This window comes from Micropterus dolomieu, linkage group LG12 (assembly GCF_021292245.1).
Source record: "Micropterus dolomieu isolate WLL.071019.BEF.003 ecotype Adirondacks linkage group LG12, ASM2129224v1, whole genome shotgun sequence".
NCBI lineage: Eukaryota > Metazoa > Chordata > Actinopteri > Centrarchiformes > Centrarchidae > Micropterus > Micropterus dolomieu.
The window spans coordinates 14,621,468-14,636,351 of NC_060161.1; the positions used below are offsets into that span (position 1 = coordinate 14,621,468).

The 14,884-nt window shown below is 42.5% G+C and overlaps 2 protein-coding genes across 7 annotated transcripts in view; one reads left to right on the plus strand and one right to left on the minus strand.

Annotated features, from left to right (window-relative positions):
• Positions 1 to 14,884, plus strand: part of naa40 (N-alpha-acetyltransferase 40, NatD catalytic subunit) — a 181,026-nt gene that overhangs the window by 60,405 nt on the left and 105,737 nt on the right. The gene's annotated exons all lie outside the window — the stretch shown is intronic.
• The window catches only part of vti1a (vesicle transport through interaction with t-SNAREs 1A), a gene marked incomplete at its 5' end in the record, with an annotated part of 111,063 nt that continues 96,543 nt past the window's right edge, over positions 365 to 14,884 (minus strand). For all 4 annotated transcript variants that reach the window (XR_006827533.1, XM_046065132.1, XM_046065131.1 and 1 more), the window contains 1 exon segment: positions 365 to 4,976. Coding sequence is in view for 2 of the 4 variants with exons in the window: in XM_046065132.1 (XP_045921088.1) it covers positions 4,883 to 4,976 (94 nt within the window).

Genomic DNA, 14,884 nt, shown 5'->3' on the forward strand with positions numbered 1-14,884 from the left:
GGGGGGGGGGGGGGGGGGGGGGGGGGTGTCTTGAGTGGTTTAGCCTGGCTCAGCCTGGCTCTGACCCAGCTCTTTGTGTTTCTATTGTCTCTCCGGCAAAACAGCATTAGAGCGTCTTCTGCACACAGCTAGCTGTGCCCTGAAAATCAAAAAGAAGGCAGACAGCGCTGCTATAGGTTTAAAAAATGTCAGCTCCTGGCTTTACCACCTTATTTTTTCCCGAGGAATCATACAGATTCTTCCCTGAGTGTTTGTGTGTTGAATGATGGCGCATGGCGGCTAGAGGAGGGAAGTGCAAGTTATGACGCAGCGTCTTGGTTCCCGAGATTCAGGACTGCTTTAATGACAGATGACGACACTGACAGAGATCACAAAAGTCATCTTTATAGTTTCAGGAGAAGTCCAAAGTCTTGATTGGTTATACTGAAGGGATAAGATAAATTGAAGCGGTCAGGGAAAAACGAGTCACGGACACAACCATACAATTCAGCATAACCTTCAACACTAAGCACTCCAGCTCCATCACAACCCCAGGGGGACACATCCTGCTAGCACATGCACATAAACATCCATGTATGTATGACTGCAACCCTCATGACTTCCTCATATAATGGGGGGCATTGTCATTTCTTTGTGAGCGCAAACACCATTAAAATGGACGACAGCACTGACGAAAGAAAAGACAGATAAAGGGCCGAGGAGAGAAAGAAAGCCATTCTGCTAGGACTGGTGGCATGTACAAAAAGAGAACATGGCTCCTCTTCTAACAGCCGTACACTAGAGCGTGTGTGTCTTTTTATTGGGGAGCGTCCACCATACGTGGGACAGTGTTTGTGCGCTGTTGTGTGTGCGCTGAATCAAACAGTAGAAGATTCATTGTAGTTCTCAAACAGTACCAGTGTGGGTTTTTCTTGGGTAGCTGTTGTTGAGGGCCCCTTTAATGTGTGTGTGTGGCAGGGGGTGCCAGCATCATGGACACTCCTGGAGATGAAGCGCCCACCCTCCCGTCGTGATCCCACCACTGGAGCTGTTTATCCCATTAAGTCCCGCCCTTCGTCGGGGGACAGACAGCTCAAACGATGCTTGTCACAATCCCTCGTCGTCTTAAATGGCTGACAAACATCAGGCTTTTTGCAATGGTGGTGCATCACAGAGGTTCCTTGTTGAGGAACCTTCTTTTTTTTTGTACCTTTATGTAAACCTACTAGAAAAGACGAGGGAGAACTGAACTGAGCTTGGCACAAGGGATGTTAGCGAGAGAGTCTGACGCAAGACGGTGGTGTAAAAAATAATAATTTCCGCTGATGAAATAAGACACCAAAACCACTGCTATGTGATCACTCGTGTTGTCATTACTGTACCAAGCCAGGCACAGCGGAGCGAGGATCTAAATGTGATTCGAGTGAAGATGTTCCCGCTCTCACAGGACAGCCGGGCTGAGGACGTGGTTGGTGTAGAAAATGAACAGGGACACCCAAAGACTCGAGCCTTTCTCTGGCAAACAGGAGAAGGCAGGGAGAGCTTCAAAATCACTTTTCAGACATCAAATAATTAATTGCTCTCCCCTCTTGCTTGCTTCCCCCCTTTTCTCTCCTGGTGTCTGTATGGAAGACACAGCTCCAGTCACTTAAGGAGGGTTAACACCCGTCTAAATTAAATATTAAAAGGTGTCTGTACCTGCTGCTATTGTTGCCCCTTGGAATAAGATATAACCTATTTTTGACAAGTTTTCATCCTCAGCCTTCTGCGGTGAGACGCTTGTCGAAAACCAAATCAGCGAATGGGGGGAGTGGTGCTGGGGAGCGGGGGGCACTGATGAATAATCTAGTTCATATTCCAAAGACACCAACCGCTCAGAGGGAGAGAAAGAAAGGGATGAAGAGAGGGAGAGAGATGAGGCAGGTGGAGAATGAGAGATGGACAGAGGAGGGGAAGATAAAAGCTGGGGGGAAAGTGAGGGATGAGTGAAGAGGAGAAAAGAAGAAAAAGAGGGGGAAAAAAGGGAGGAGTGGCAGATGATAGCCGACGTCTGCCAAGGTATCACATGACAGTGCTCCTGTTTAAATTATAAAACAGGATGGGGGCTCTAAACAAATCGTTATCTTCCCACCTCCATACATCCTTGCCTTCACTCTGCCCCTCCCTCCCTTTACCCGCTTTTAAAAACTTGTTTTAATGCCATTTCTTAATGAACATAATAGCTCTGCGCTAATAATGAAAAGAAAATAAAAACATCTAAAAACGCGGAGGGGCCCCTGAGTTGTCGCCGGCGCTCAATTATTTCCTTGTCAAGTGGGTCTGTTTTTAATGAGGCCCTGTGGGACTGACGTCTGTCAGTCAGCCCTGACTTTTTGACACCATTACAACTTCAAATAGAAGCCGCCGCCACGCTGCCTTCCACCGCTCACTCGCTAGCTACTGCTCCGCTCATCTGACAGGCTGGGAGGGAGGGAGGGAGGGAGGGAGGGGAAGAAAAGGTGGCAGGAGAGGTAGAGTGAAGGGAGGGGGCAAGAGGGATGGGGAGGGAGAGAAAGACAGATAGAAAGAGAGAGGAAGAGAAGAGAGCACATTGGCACATAGGTAGGCGCGCGCGCGCACACACACACACGCACGCACGCACGCACACACGCACGCACGCACGCACACCACTAGGTGAAAAAACAATCACTGAGGGTCATTACCAGATGAGGTTTGTCATACTGCCAGGGATTTCACCCCCCTCTCCCCCACCTCCATGCTTCCTTGTTCACTTCCTTCCATCTCCCTCTTTTTTCTTACTTCCTTTTTTCATTATTCCTTTACTTTAATGATAAGTCTTGGTGGGTCGGCCCCGCATGGGACGGTCAGAGGCACACTATTTTGTTGGCCATTAATTTGAGGCTTTGAAGCAGACGGCGGCGCTGCGGCTGGTGAGGGCCTGTGAAATGGTGGTCGGTAGGAGTGTGGGGGGGGGGTTTGGAGGCTCACCACCTCGACACCCCCGCATATTTGAAAATGAAGAGCATGGCCCTGAAACAGAATAGCAAATGTCCTCGCCGGGAACCACCACAACGAACACAGGAGACACATGCGCACTGCAATGCTGCACCCGTGTGTGTATGTGTGTTTTGTGGCGTGCACATCATCACCTTCAAGTTTTGAAAATTCTCCAAATGTGCTCTTAAATTTAGATTTTCCAAGACCCCTGAAGAATGGCTTTCCCCAGACGCATTAAAACAGCAGTAAACTCACGCACACATTTTTTTTCAAACACCTGCAGATGTATCACATCATCAATCAGCGTACAGATAAACACAGAAACAAGGACTGCATCACAATCTTCAGAACTTGACAAGAAAAATATAGAACAAAAAGTACAAGTTCTAAAACAAGTTAGATCCATTTAAAAGAACAGAAGAAGAAGAAAAAAAAAACTTTAAGACACAAAACTTGAAATCTACACATTTCAGTTGGTCCTGGTGTACAGTCTGCATTTTAGTCTAATCACTGAACTACCAAAATCAAGAAAAAAAATAACATGTTGCTAATGTTAATTTTGAATACACCTTAACTTCATAAAATAAACAGTTCTTGTACAGAAACTTTAATTCAAAACTCATTTATGCATTTATAAATAAATAGTAACAGAATCACTTGTATTGAGAGCAAAACACTATACATTATGTAGTTTTAAATGTTAGTACATACAGTATGATGTCTATACTTTTCCACAATGGTAGTTATGCTAAATGTCCATGGGAATGAATTGTGGAAATCTGTGTTTGGGAGGTGCAGGGGAATTTTACCAAATGTGTATAATAAAGATGGTTATGATGTCTGAACCTTTCTCTGTATTTTAGTTATGTATTGTATGTGCCAAGGTTGGGGTCAGTTCCATTTTGTATTAAAAACATATTGAAAGAGTATGTTTTATTTTATCTTTTCAATCTCCAAATTCTATTAAAATGTTCATATATCCTTTCCTGAACGCAGTAATTGAAACTAAACAGTTTCCTCTTTATAAAAACAAACAAAACTTTCACCTTGATCGACTACACTTAAGTTGAACTGACCTCAACCTTTTTATGTGCATCCTCTTTCTAAGGCAGCGCCACTTGTCTATTTTGGGCTCTGTTGAACTTTTTAAAGATGTTGTGAACAGCATTTCTTATCTGAAGGCACTGTCCTCTGTGATGTGTAGGGGCTACATGAAGATCAGCTGAATCATTTAGTTACAGAAGCTCATACATACTGCAGTTTGTGTGTCTACTGTTGATGTTAATAACAAACACCGTGCGGGCCCTCAACCCATGACTGTCACTCATGCATATGTGAACATGCATACATGTGCACAACACTCGTATCTCTTCTTCTCTGTCACTCATGCATGCACACACACATCCTGAATAACACTTGACCTACCTCCATCACAGAAAAAAAAAATCTACATATCTGCTTTGAGTTGGGGAAAAAATCCCCAGGCCTTGTTCACCTGGGGACAGGATGGGCTGCAAAACCACACCGAGGACGATACCATGAAAAATATTAACATATATCATAAAACATCTCCCCTCTATTCTTGTCCCTGGAGATGTAAGAGTGAGCCGAGCAGAGAGAGGACAGGACTGAGTGGAGAAAAGAAAGAAAGAAAGAGAAGCGCAGAGTGGAAACAAAAGAGGGACAGAGAGGGAAAGAAAGGGAGAAAGAAACAGGAAAGGAGAAAGAGCTGGAAAAAAGCTCCCTGTCAGGCTTTGGAAACAGTGATTCATGGGGACCATTTGTCCAAATTACAGCAGAACAACGCTTTTGTCGCTATTAATCACACGTGTGTGTGTATTTGTATTTGTGTCGGGGAGGTGGGGGGTGAGTGTATGTGCGCGTGTATATGTGTGTAGAGGGGAGATCAGTGGCCCCGCATATTGAAATAGATGGCCAGGATTATGGTGAGAAGGATGATGGCTCCGAGGATGAAGACCAGGACGCGATTCTGGATGATCCTGCAGAGAGAGAGAGAGAGAGAGAGAGAGAGAGAGAGAGAGAGAGAGAGAGAGAGAGAGAGAGAGAGAGAGAGAGAGAGAGAGAGAGAGAGAGAGAGTTATATTATGTCTACAGAGAAAAGTTAAAAACACGTAAACCAGTCACATGTTTATGCCCAAACTAAATGACCGGCCATCAACTGGAGGCTTATCATGTTTAATAGCTACCATGAGGTCTGTATACATTGTATTTACTGCTATACAATCGCTGGCAAGGAGTGTAAAACTCACAAACATACAAAATTTCCAAAACTGCCACACTTTTGTGCAAAGATCCTGTCTGATACTTCTGAGTTATTGAGGTATGAATTATTTCTGACTTGCATACACATAGTGTAAAAATTTCATACTGACGTGTGTACACATACGAACAGAGCAAAAACACTAATGAACAAGCGTGACACACAAACATGCACACACAGGCTCTAAAACTTTATTTGCACGATAAAGTGGAAAAAGTGGCTCAGTAGTTTCCTGGAGGTAATAAAATCACTGAATTACCGATGGAATTTGCCATAAAACGACTCACTCTTTTGCACAGTTAAACGTTCCCACTGTGACCTAAGTAAACTTGACAAGAGGGGGCTTTGAATGAAAAAACAAAACAAAACACAAAGCTGCAAAAAGAGAAAAAGAGGGTTGGAGAGAGGGAATGGGTGTTGGTGTGCGGAGGCGTTGCAGGCCTTTAGAGAGAGTGTGAGCAACTCATCTCGTGTGTGTGCGAGTTTGCATCAGCACACACGGACGGACACAGACAAACACACACTCCGAACCGTTCGCTGCTCCTGACAAATGAGAGAATTATCACATTTGCTGACATGTGGAGGGGTGGAGGAGAGGCCAAGGAGGGGGGCACTGTCCACTTCTCTAAGCAGGAGATGAATAGCCCATGCTGTGGCCATTTATCACTGGGTGGGGGGAGGGAGTGGGCGGGGGGGGGGGGGGGGGGTGCGCTGGTTGCTCAGTCACCCCTCTACCCTCTAAAGCCCTAGTCTCAGCCCGACACATCAGCCGAGCTCACAGCCTCCTCCAGTCCACCAGCTCGGACCTGCAGTAGCCTCAACTAGCCACTTAGTTTAAAACCCACAGCTGCAGAAGAAAGGACGACAGAAATATTACACCATACAGTGTTGTTATGTATCACAGTAGTGCTTTTCATGCTTACGTCTTTGTATTTCCTTGGTGTATATTTTTCGCAAGTGACAACCCTTTGCACAAAGGACCCTCCAGCCACATACAAAACATGTTTATACCCACTGCTCTATATCGGTTACAGAGGATACTGTTATAAAACCTTCTTTTCAGGAACAAGACACATTGTCTTTTCATTGACTTACTGTGATGCTCTCACTGGATAACACCAGAAAGCTCATTACAACTACTGCTTGTAAGCAGCACTGCTTTATAAGTAGACAGTTTATCCTTGAATATCTGCATACATTATCATGGCAGTGTCATACTGTATATAGTAAACCATGTTTTGTGCAGCAGTGCAACAGTTATGGTATATTTGAGGTGCTACAGGTCCTGTCTTAAAACTTGCTGAGGTTTCACCCTAGTAATAAAGATAAAAACATCATATGCCCACATATCTATGTTGTGGTAAGAGTTGAAACAGTATTAGTGATGCTATGATTAGCCTGATTCTGGATGAGGCTTAAATGATTGGCTGAAGCCAGCTGGGGAGGAGATCCCACTGAAACACTAATCAGAGCATGCTTAGCAAGGCCACGTCTCCGCCTATTAATTGACATTCATTATTTAGAATGATCCTTTATCCTAGCCAAATACCCAGATGAGGTGCTTGTGTGTTATGTGTGTCTCCATGTGTTGGGAGAATCCAGATTGCTTTGTGTTGTTTGTTACTTTTTCAGCTGGGGAGAAGAGGGGAGGGTGACTTGAGGCCCGGGGGTGGAAAAATGAACAGGAAGTTAGTTTTAGCCTCATGCTCAAGGAGCCCGGGTGCTAGGAAAGAGAAAAGGGGGGTTCAATTCTGTAAAAAAAAAAAAAAATCGCATTCATTAAAAAGGAGTCTGATTTGGTAGCAAACAACGCTGAATAACTTCAAACACTAAAATGTTCAAAGCCGTGAGGAATGTGACAGTGCCGCGATTCAAGAACTTCTTCTCAGGGGACGGATATTTAAAAAATACTTACTTTGACCTAAACTGATTCTCTGTACACCAATCTCACAAAACACATCTTGAAGTCTAATGTAAAGTAGCTGAAGCTTGATACAAATTTAGCACTGCCCAGTCAAAAACTTTTAGCTGCTGAAAGAGAAACAATATTAAAGGTTAAATTCAATCTGGCTTCAACTCAAACTCTAAGCATGCCTTTTCACTTTTCTAGCCTTGTGTTTTAATCCACTGTAAGCAACAAAATGTGACAGCAATACCAGTAATCATAACCTCCCATGTCTCTCTTCTAATGCTTGCAGTAATTCAAACAAAACTACAAGAATGCGCAAAGGTTATGAACTAAGGGTTACCATTGACCAGAGGACCTGTAGGCACACACACACACATAGACACATACAGACCCAGCCAGACAGAGTGGGAGGAGCTACATGTAGGGGGGGGGGGCAGTCATAATTCACTTGAGCAATGTTGAAATCCATCTGAAAAATAGTGTCTGTGACAGTGTAAAGAACCACAGTCTTTTCCTCTGACAGCTTGAGGAGCGAGGATATTAATGTCATCACTCTCCTTTCTCCACCACAGAGGTGAGAAGGCTAGAAAGTCACTTCTTATGTTATGTTATAAGGTGGGCAGGACATTTTTCTTTTTCTATTAGAATCACAATCACACAAAGATATACAAATCAATATTTAATCTCCAACAGAACACAACTGACAAATAATAAAGTTATTTTGCTCATTGCCATTTAATCTTTTTCCATTTGGTCACTCGTAACAACTGGTGTCTATAAAAAGAAAAGAAATTCCCAGCAGACAGATCACTTTCAATCCACTGGACTGCTCATCTAAATACTGTCACTTGTAGATTTAATCTACAGATTTGTGTTCTGCAATGAGCAAAGCACTTTGCTATGAGCTTGCTAGTCAAATGAGCTTACACAGCAAAAGTCTTTTTAGTTTCCGTTTAAATTCCTCAGGCAACAGAAGCAACTAAAATAAAACTTATCCACTTACACCCCCCCCCATCCCCCCAAAAAAGAAATAAAAAAATCCCCAAAATTGGGAGGAGAGTGAAGAACATGATTTTCCTCTGCCGTATGGTTGATCCCGTCCTGACACGTGGCCAGACAGAACAGAATTTATCAAACCGGATCCATCCTCTAGCTTTGACACTTGACATAGAGGTGGGGGGGTGAGGTTTGTGTGTGTGTGTGTGTGTGTGTGTGTGTGTGTGTGTGTGTGTGGAGGGGAAGGTTTGGGAATGTGTGAGTGATGCACACAGCGCACGTACAAGGGTGCAGACGTACATGTTGACCCACATATACACACTCCTACACACCAAGTTTGAGTTTGACTTATCTTTACCGTGCTCCCTACTATGATACTATGATCCCAAGAATCGGGATCTCCAGGAAAGAAAAAAACATATGTAGACAGACCAACAGTAATTGTAACTGAGATGCCAGCCAATAGCAGCAAATAATACTGGTCGTTCTATTGGCTCCTGATGTTCCTTCATCGCATGGAGCCAGTCAGCTAACACCTTACTAGACGGAAATACACAGATACACAGCACTAATGTTGGAGAGAGAGAGAGTCAAAATGATGAGTGCAACGAAGAGCAAAAAATAAAGCAAGCAGGATGGACGGAAACGGACAATAAAGCAGCTGAGAGTGAAAAACAAGAGAGTGGAGAGAGAAATAGAGAGGTGGAGAGAAACAGGCAGAGTGAGATAAGAAAGACAGAGAGAGAGAGAGCGAGAGAAAGAGAGAGAAGTCCGTTTACCCGGGGAGGCAGAGCTGGAGGAGAGGCTCCTCGGAGACAGATGAAAATAATGAGGACTTTTCTGTCAGGAAAGATTTACAAAATCGTACCAGTGTTATTAAAATTTAAAATCTCCCGTTTTTTTTTCTTTTTTTCCCTTCCCACCCTCTTCCTCCCTCCCTCTTTTCCTTTCCCTGTTTTTTCCCTCCTCTTCCAGCAGCACAGCCTTATTACCAGCTCTAATGAGCACCAGGATACACCTCAGCTGTGTGTGTGCGAGTGTGTGAGTGTGTGTGTGTTGGGGTCCAGGTCCCTCATGCCAGCTCCATCAGCGCCCCAGATTCCCCAGTCCCTTCAATGACACACACATATGTGTGCGGCCACACAAAACACACAAGGGTGGGCACACAAATACACGCTGACAGATGTGTACACAGACACACACAGACACACAGACGTTTTGATGGTTCTCAGAGGTGGCTGGACATGCACACACACATATACACACCTCTCAGACAGACAGATAAAAGCCCCTATCCCCAAAACAAAAACAGTCTCAGTCAGACAGACATAAGCAGATAGGCCCAACCCACCTTACAGTACACACACACATAAACACACACCGTCTCCACTAAGAACAAGCTCAGAGTTGCATCTCTCAGGCCCTCCCCTATCCCTCCTCTTTCCACTAGTAGACCAATAAAATAAAAATCAATGGCTGTCTGAGCCATTCTGGCTCTCCTCCCTACAAACCCTGGGAATATACAGCATGGGAGAGGAGAGGGGGGTATGGTGGGGGAGGAGGGAGGGGAGGATCAATGTGTTCACAAATGGTTTGAGTGATGGACATGGAGGTGGAACGCTGGTAGGGTTAAGTCCTAACTAATGCATCGACTTGTTATCGCAAACTAATACAAATTTATGTTTTATTGTAGAGGCACATGTGCACACACACACACACACAGGTCTGGGGCTCCCACACAAACCTGCCATAGAAACACGCGCATGACAAAACAAAAGGTGGAGATGGGCCTGCTATCAATCCAGTTTGAGTGAAGACAGAAAACGTGCAACGCTTCAACCTTGTGAATGAAACGAGGAAGAATGAGGTAGAACGATCCAGAACAGTCGGATCGGGTTCGTGTTGCTCTGCAGAGATAATGACTTGACCTGTTTGTGGGAGAGATCTCATCCCACTACGTATGTTCTGCTTATTGTCCCCAAGGGGGTGTTCAAGATAAATGATGATTTTTAACACACACACACACACACAGCTGGAGTAGGTCTTTAATTGAAAGCTTGCTATTCAAAGCAAGTCCACAACATCATGTAATTCCCCAAAGAAAAACAATATTTAAGAACACGCCCACACCTTGACGCTCACTGTACAGACAAAACAAACATACATAGCTAGTCTGTTATTAACCATGTACACTGTCGTACTGTAGATATATGTCTACTAACACAAAATTAGATTCATGTTTTCCCTTCATGTTATCTATTTTACATAAAAGGCACAGTCTGTGATCTAAATATAAAAGAAAAATGGTCTACTCACAACCGAATAAACAAAACACAACACTGGAAAATCACTTCTATTCTATAACAACTGATTGACAATAAGGCAAAAAAAGGGTTTAGATTTGATTTTAGGATTTACAGAGGTAAACATTAGGGCTGAAACTAACAATTGTTTTCATTATTGATTAATCTGCTCATTATTTTCTCAATTCATCGAAGAAACATTTGCTCCACACATAAAATTTTTGTTAAAAGAAAAATGCACATTACAATTTACTATAGCCCCAAGTGAAGTCCATCCAAAACCTAAACATTTTTAGCTTTAAATGATATAAACTACAGAAATCTACTGTATATTCTAACATATAAACGACAATGGACAAATTCTATTGTTTTCATTAACCTTTTTTTCAAGGAAATATAAAAACTCAATCATAAATTTCTATTAAATCTAGATATCTTACTATTTATCTTCTTTTTTTTTTTTTTATTGATCCTAAAAAAATAAAAACCACAGACCTTCCTTTGACCTGTATTGACAAATTTATTATTTTTTCACAACTGAGAAAACTGACATAAAAGATGGACAGGTTTTTATTTGGATGACGTGGTGTGAGCAGGGTATTTCACGTCAGCCTGATTCTCTCACTCCCTCTCTTTCTCTCTCTTCCACCTTACTCTCTGTCTTTCTACCAACTTGATGCAGGAGAACAGCACCGTGGCTCTACAAGTTCATCCATTTTTTATTTGGCGGCTTAACAACCCTGGCCAGCAGCAGCCTAGACTGGGACCCAGTTCTCTCCCAGAAAAGTGTTGCAAGGAGGAAGAGAGGGAGGGGAGAAGAAGACAGAGAGAGAGGAGGGGGGTAGAAAGTAGGAGGAAATTCGGCGTGGGAGGAGAGTGTGTATATGCAAGAGTATGTGAGATGTGAAAAAAAGGAGAGAGAAAAGGGAGATGGAGAGGGAAATGGAAAAAGACAGAGTGGGTGAAGGAGAAAGAGAAAGAGAGAATACATTTTAACTGTGTATGGAATTTTTACTACCTTTTTTGCCCACAGCAATTTCAGGTAGCTGCTGCAGCTTGTCCTCATCCTGGTTTGATATACAGTTGGTTTTCTGAGCTCCATACATACACAGATCATTGCCCTGCCTGGTTACCTGTCTGAGCCCTCCTCTGCCTTCCCCATCTATCTCTATCTCCATCTCTGTGTCCTCTTTTTGTCCCCGCACTCGGACATTCAGTCCCTTCATTCAATTGAGTGATATTGCTTCTTATTTACTTTTTCTCAACTCCTGTTTTTAATTCTTAAACTCTTGCTGCAGGGGTGTGGTGATAGGAAGTGTTTTTTAAACTATGTTTGCCCTATGTGCTTGTCATGTCACCGGTTTACAGTCCACAGCAGTGTGTCAACAGCCCATATTTATAATTTGCAATGTAGGCTGATAAACACAAACACAAGGGTTCTGTCATCACATCAGGTCTTGTATACTTACTATTCTGGGTTTTAATGCTTTGGAGCTCCTAATGGAACAAAAGACAGTTCAGGAAATTAGATGATTTCTTGACTATACCTCTTATAATTAGCTGGCTTTAACTGCAGTAAGGTACCAAACTTAGTATGTTTGGTAAATCCAAAAAACACAAGCACAAAGCTTTTAAATATTGTGTTAAACAATGCAAGGTGGTTGAACCTGGAACATATAATTACAAATAATGCTTGAGTGCTACAGGTATTCTGTATTGGATTATATTGTTGTTTTGCAATTATAGTTATATTAGAGTAAATATTTAACTCATCAGGGAGGAAACCCATGCCCCCAACCTATAGTGGGATGAAGTTCCCTTTGCAACTCTGTTACGGTCACTGTCAAGTTTGCCTGGGATGGAAAGGAAATCCAGATCCATTACTTGTGTGAACAAACCAATTTGTGCTCAGTGTTTGTTGCTTGGTATGCTGACTGCTAAAGTATGCCTGAATTCTAATTATAAAGAAATAAACATCCCTCTTAGTTCAACTGCAACTTGACTTGTGGATTATAGAATACGTAGATGCAATATTTCCACACCCTGATAACATAACATTCCTCACCATTTCTCCTTTCTGCAAAGATTTCCCAAAACACAAAATCCCCCTTGTATGCATTGTGCAAAGGCCAGGGGCCAGCTGCAGATCCGATTACTGGCCCTGATGAAAAAGGGCGTACCATTAGCCATTAGAGCTGTAGGCCTCCAAAACTATGATGTCCATAAATTTTTATTGTTGGTTCAGTATTGAAATCTCATTAAAGGACATAAATCATTTGTGCACACTACTGCTGACTTTCACTAAAGGACGTGAGGAAGAAAAGAGAAGTGGAGCTGGGATGCTTAGGGAGCACAGGACACCTGAGGCAATAGTTAAAGGCATCTGGATGCTTTGTTAATGGTACAAGATAGTGACACAGATTGGGAGGGAAGAGACTGCTTAACAGGGCTCAGACTACAGGAGTTTTAAAATCCTTACCAAACTAAAATCGGCTTGCATTATGCACATAATGAGAAACTTCTCAGATGTTCTTCTCTCTAATCTCAGCCATGCGCACAGTACAGGATTTGAAAATAATGGCGCATCACACTCTACAGGATATTATTTAGATTACCGTGCCAGAGGGAGCAATGCACCAGCTCACATGATCTCACATGATGTGGAGGCAGATGTAAACAAATGGAGACTGATGTCGTGCAACACCTTGCAGTAGTGACGCTTTGCAATGAGAAAAAACAAAAGCAGAAGGCGTGGGACTGGGTGTGAAAATGGTTGGGGAGATGTGGTCAACACGGGTTGTTCCACATTCCGCCCTCTTGCATTGTTTGTCCACAGCAGTATACTAGCTAACATAAGCCTCAAGGGCTACAATGCTTACTATTACTACTGCTTGGCAACACTGTCAGCTTCTTGGGGACTAACTTTAGCTTTTAATACTTCCATCTGCTTGTAGACTTGTCTCTCTCAGTGGCTACTGTGGTCCCGATCAGAAAGTAGGTCTGTAATCTGATTTATTGTACAGCTTTTTCCAAACATTACTTTTCGACCTGTGTGTTTTCATTGTTGTTACTTTAACAGAAAGATACTAAAATGTTTTTCTGTTAGTGTTCGCGTCATGGAAGCAGGGATTAATGCATCCACAGTTTGTCACCTAACACCAACTCCACTGTTGTGAAATTTGACCTGAATTCTTCAAGCTTACTGATGAAATGTTTGGACACTTTCTTTTGACAATTTAAACATAATTTAAAGATGTGATATTTGGGAAAAGATAGGACATCAATTTCCTTATCATGCCTCGTCTCCCATAGTTATTAGTTAATTTTTTTTACACAAGGTGGAATCAAAGCATTTATCTTTATCTTTCCCTTAAGCGCTTGTCCCGACAGTTTCATTTCGTGAGGTGCCTTAAACTAGTTTCCGCTCAAAACAAAACCATTCATCAGATAAATGCTTTAAACTCTTTGGGCCAAAAGACACGTCTGTTTAGGATTCCACGACAAAAAAGCAATGAGGATATTAGTGTTTATGTCTAAGTCTTTTTATTAACTGGTAAGGAAGCTCCTTTGCGTGGTGTTTGTTTGCCATTTTAAATCAACTCTCCAAATATTTGCTTCAAGTCCCGTGTGGTTTTAGTTCTGCATCCTGTGTGTCTTCAGATACAGATTAAGTTGCATTATTGTCCACCAGCATGCACAAAAAATATCCATGCACAGAACATACAAGTACACACACACCCACACAAGCTGACCCACTTCTTACACGAGTGTCCAAAGAGCCTGGCCGAGTCATAACCATATTTGCCTGGAAACTACATTTAAGTTAAAAAAATAAAACACTTACATACACTACTGTGACTTTGTATGGCAAAGTTTGTTCACATCACCAGTCGTTCTCGAAATTGTATTGTAAGATGTTTTTCATGAATGTTAAGCCCTGAATCTTTCTTTTATGATTATAATAATCTGCATTTTAAATAATGCTGTTGCAAGTGACAAAATGTTTCACTAGAGTTGTGTATTACATACTGTCTAGAGAACTGAATGCTCTGTTGGGTCAAAATAAGATCACTTAAAAACACTTCTGAACTAATCCATATGGTATGAGTAACTTCATGTGTTTATGAGATGGCTATTTTCATTGAGAGGATTGTGAAATTGTAACAGTTAGGTATTGTCATCAAGGATATGACAGCAACAGACTTCCAAAACTAGGGAAATAGGGAATAAAGTGGACGGGGACTTCTCTTCATCTGCTGCTGTTTATTCGGTTTCAATCTGCCACAGATCAGATATATAGGACAGCAGGACATCCGCCAGTAAAGAAAGCAACCAAAGCTAGTTTCCTCTGTTGGTATCCAGAGGTTAAAGGTCACGTTTGCATGTCAGTGTGGACAGAATGGAGACTAATCAGGCTAG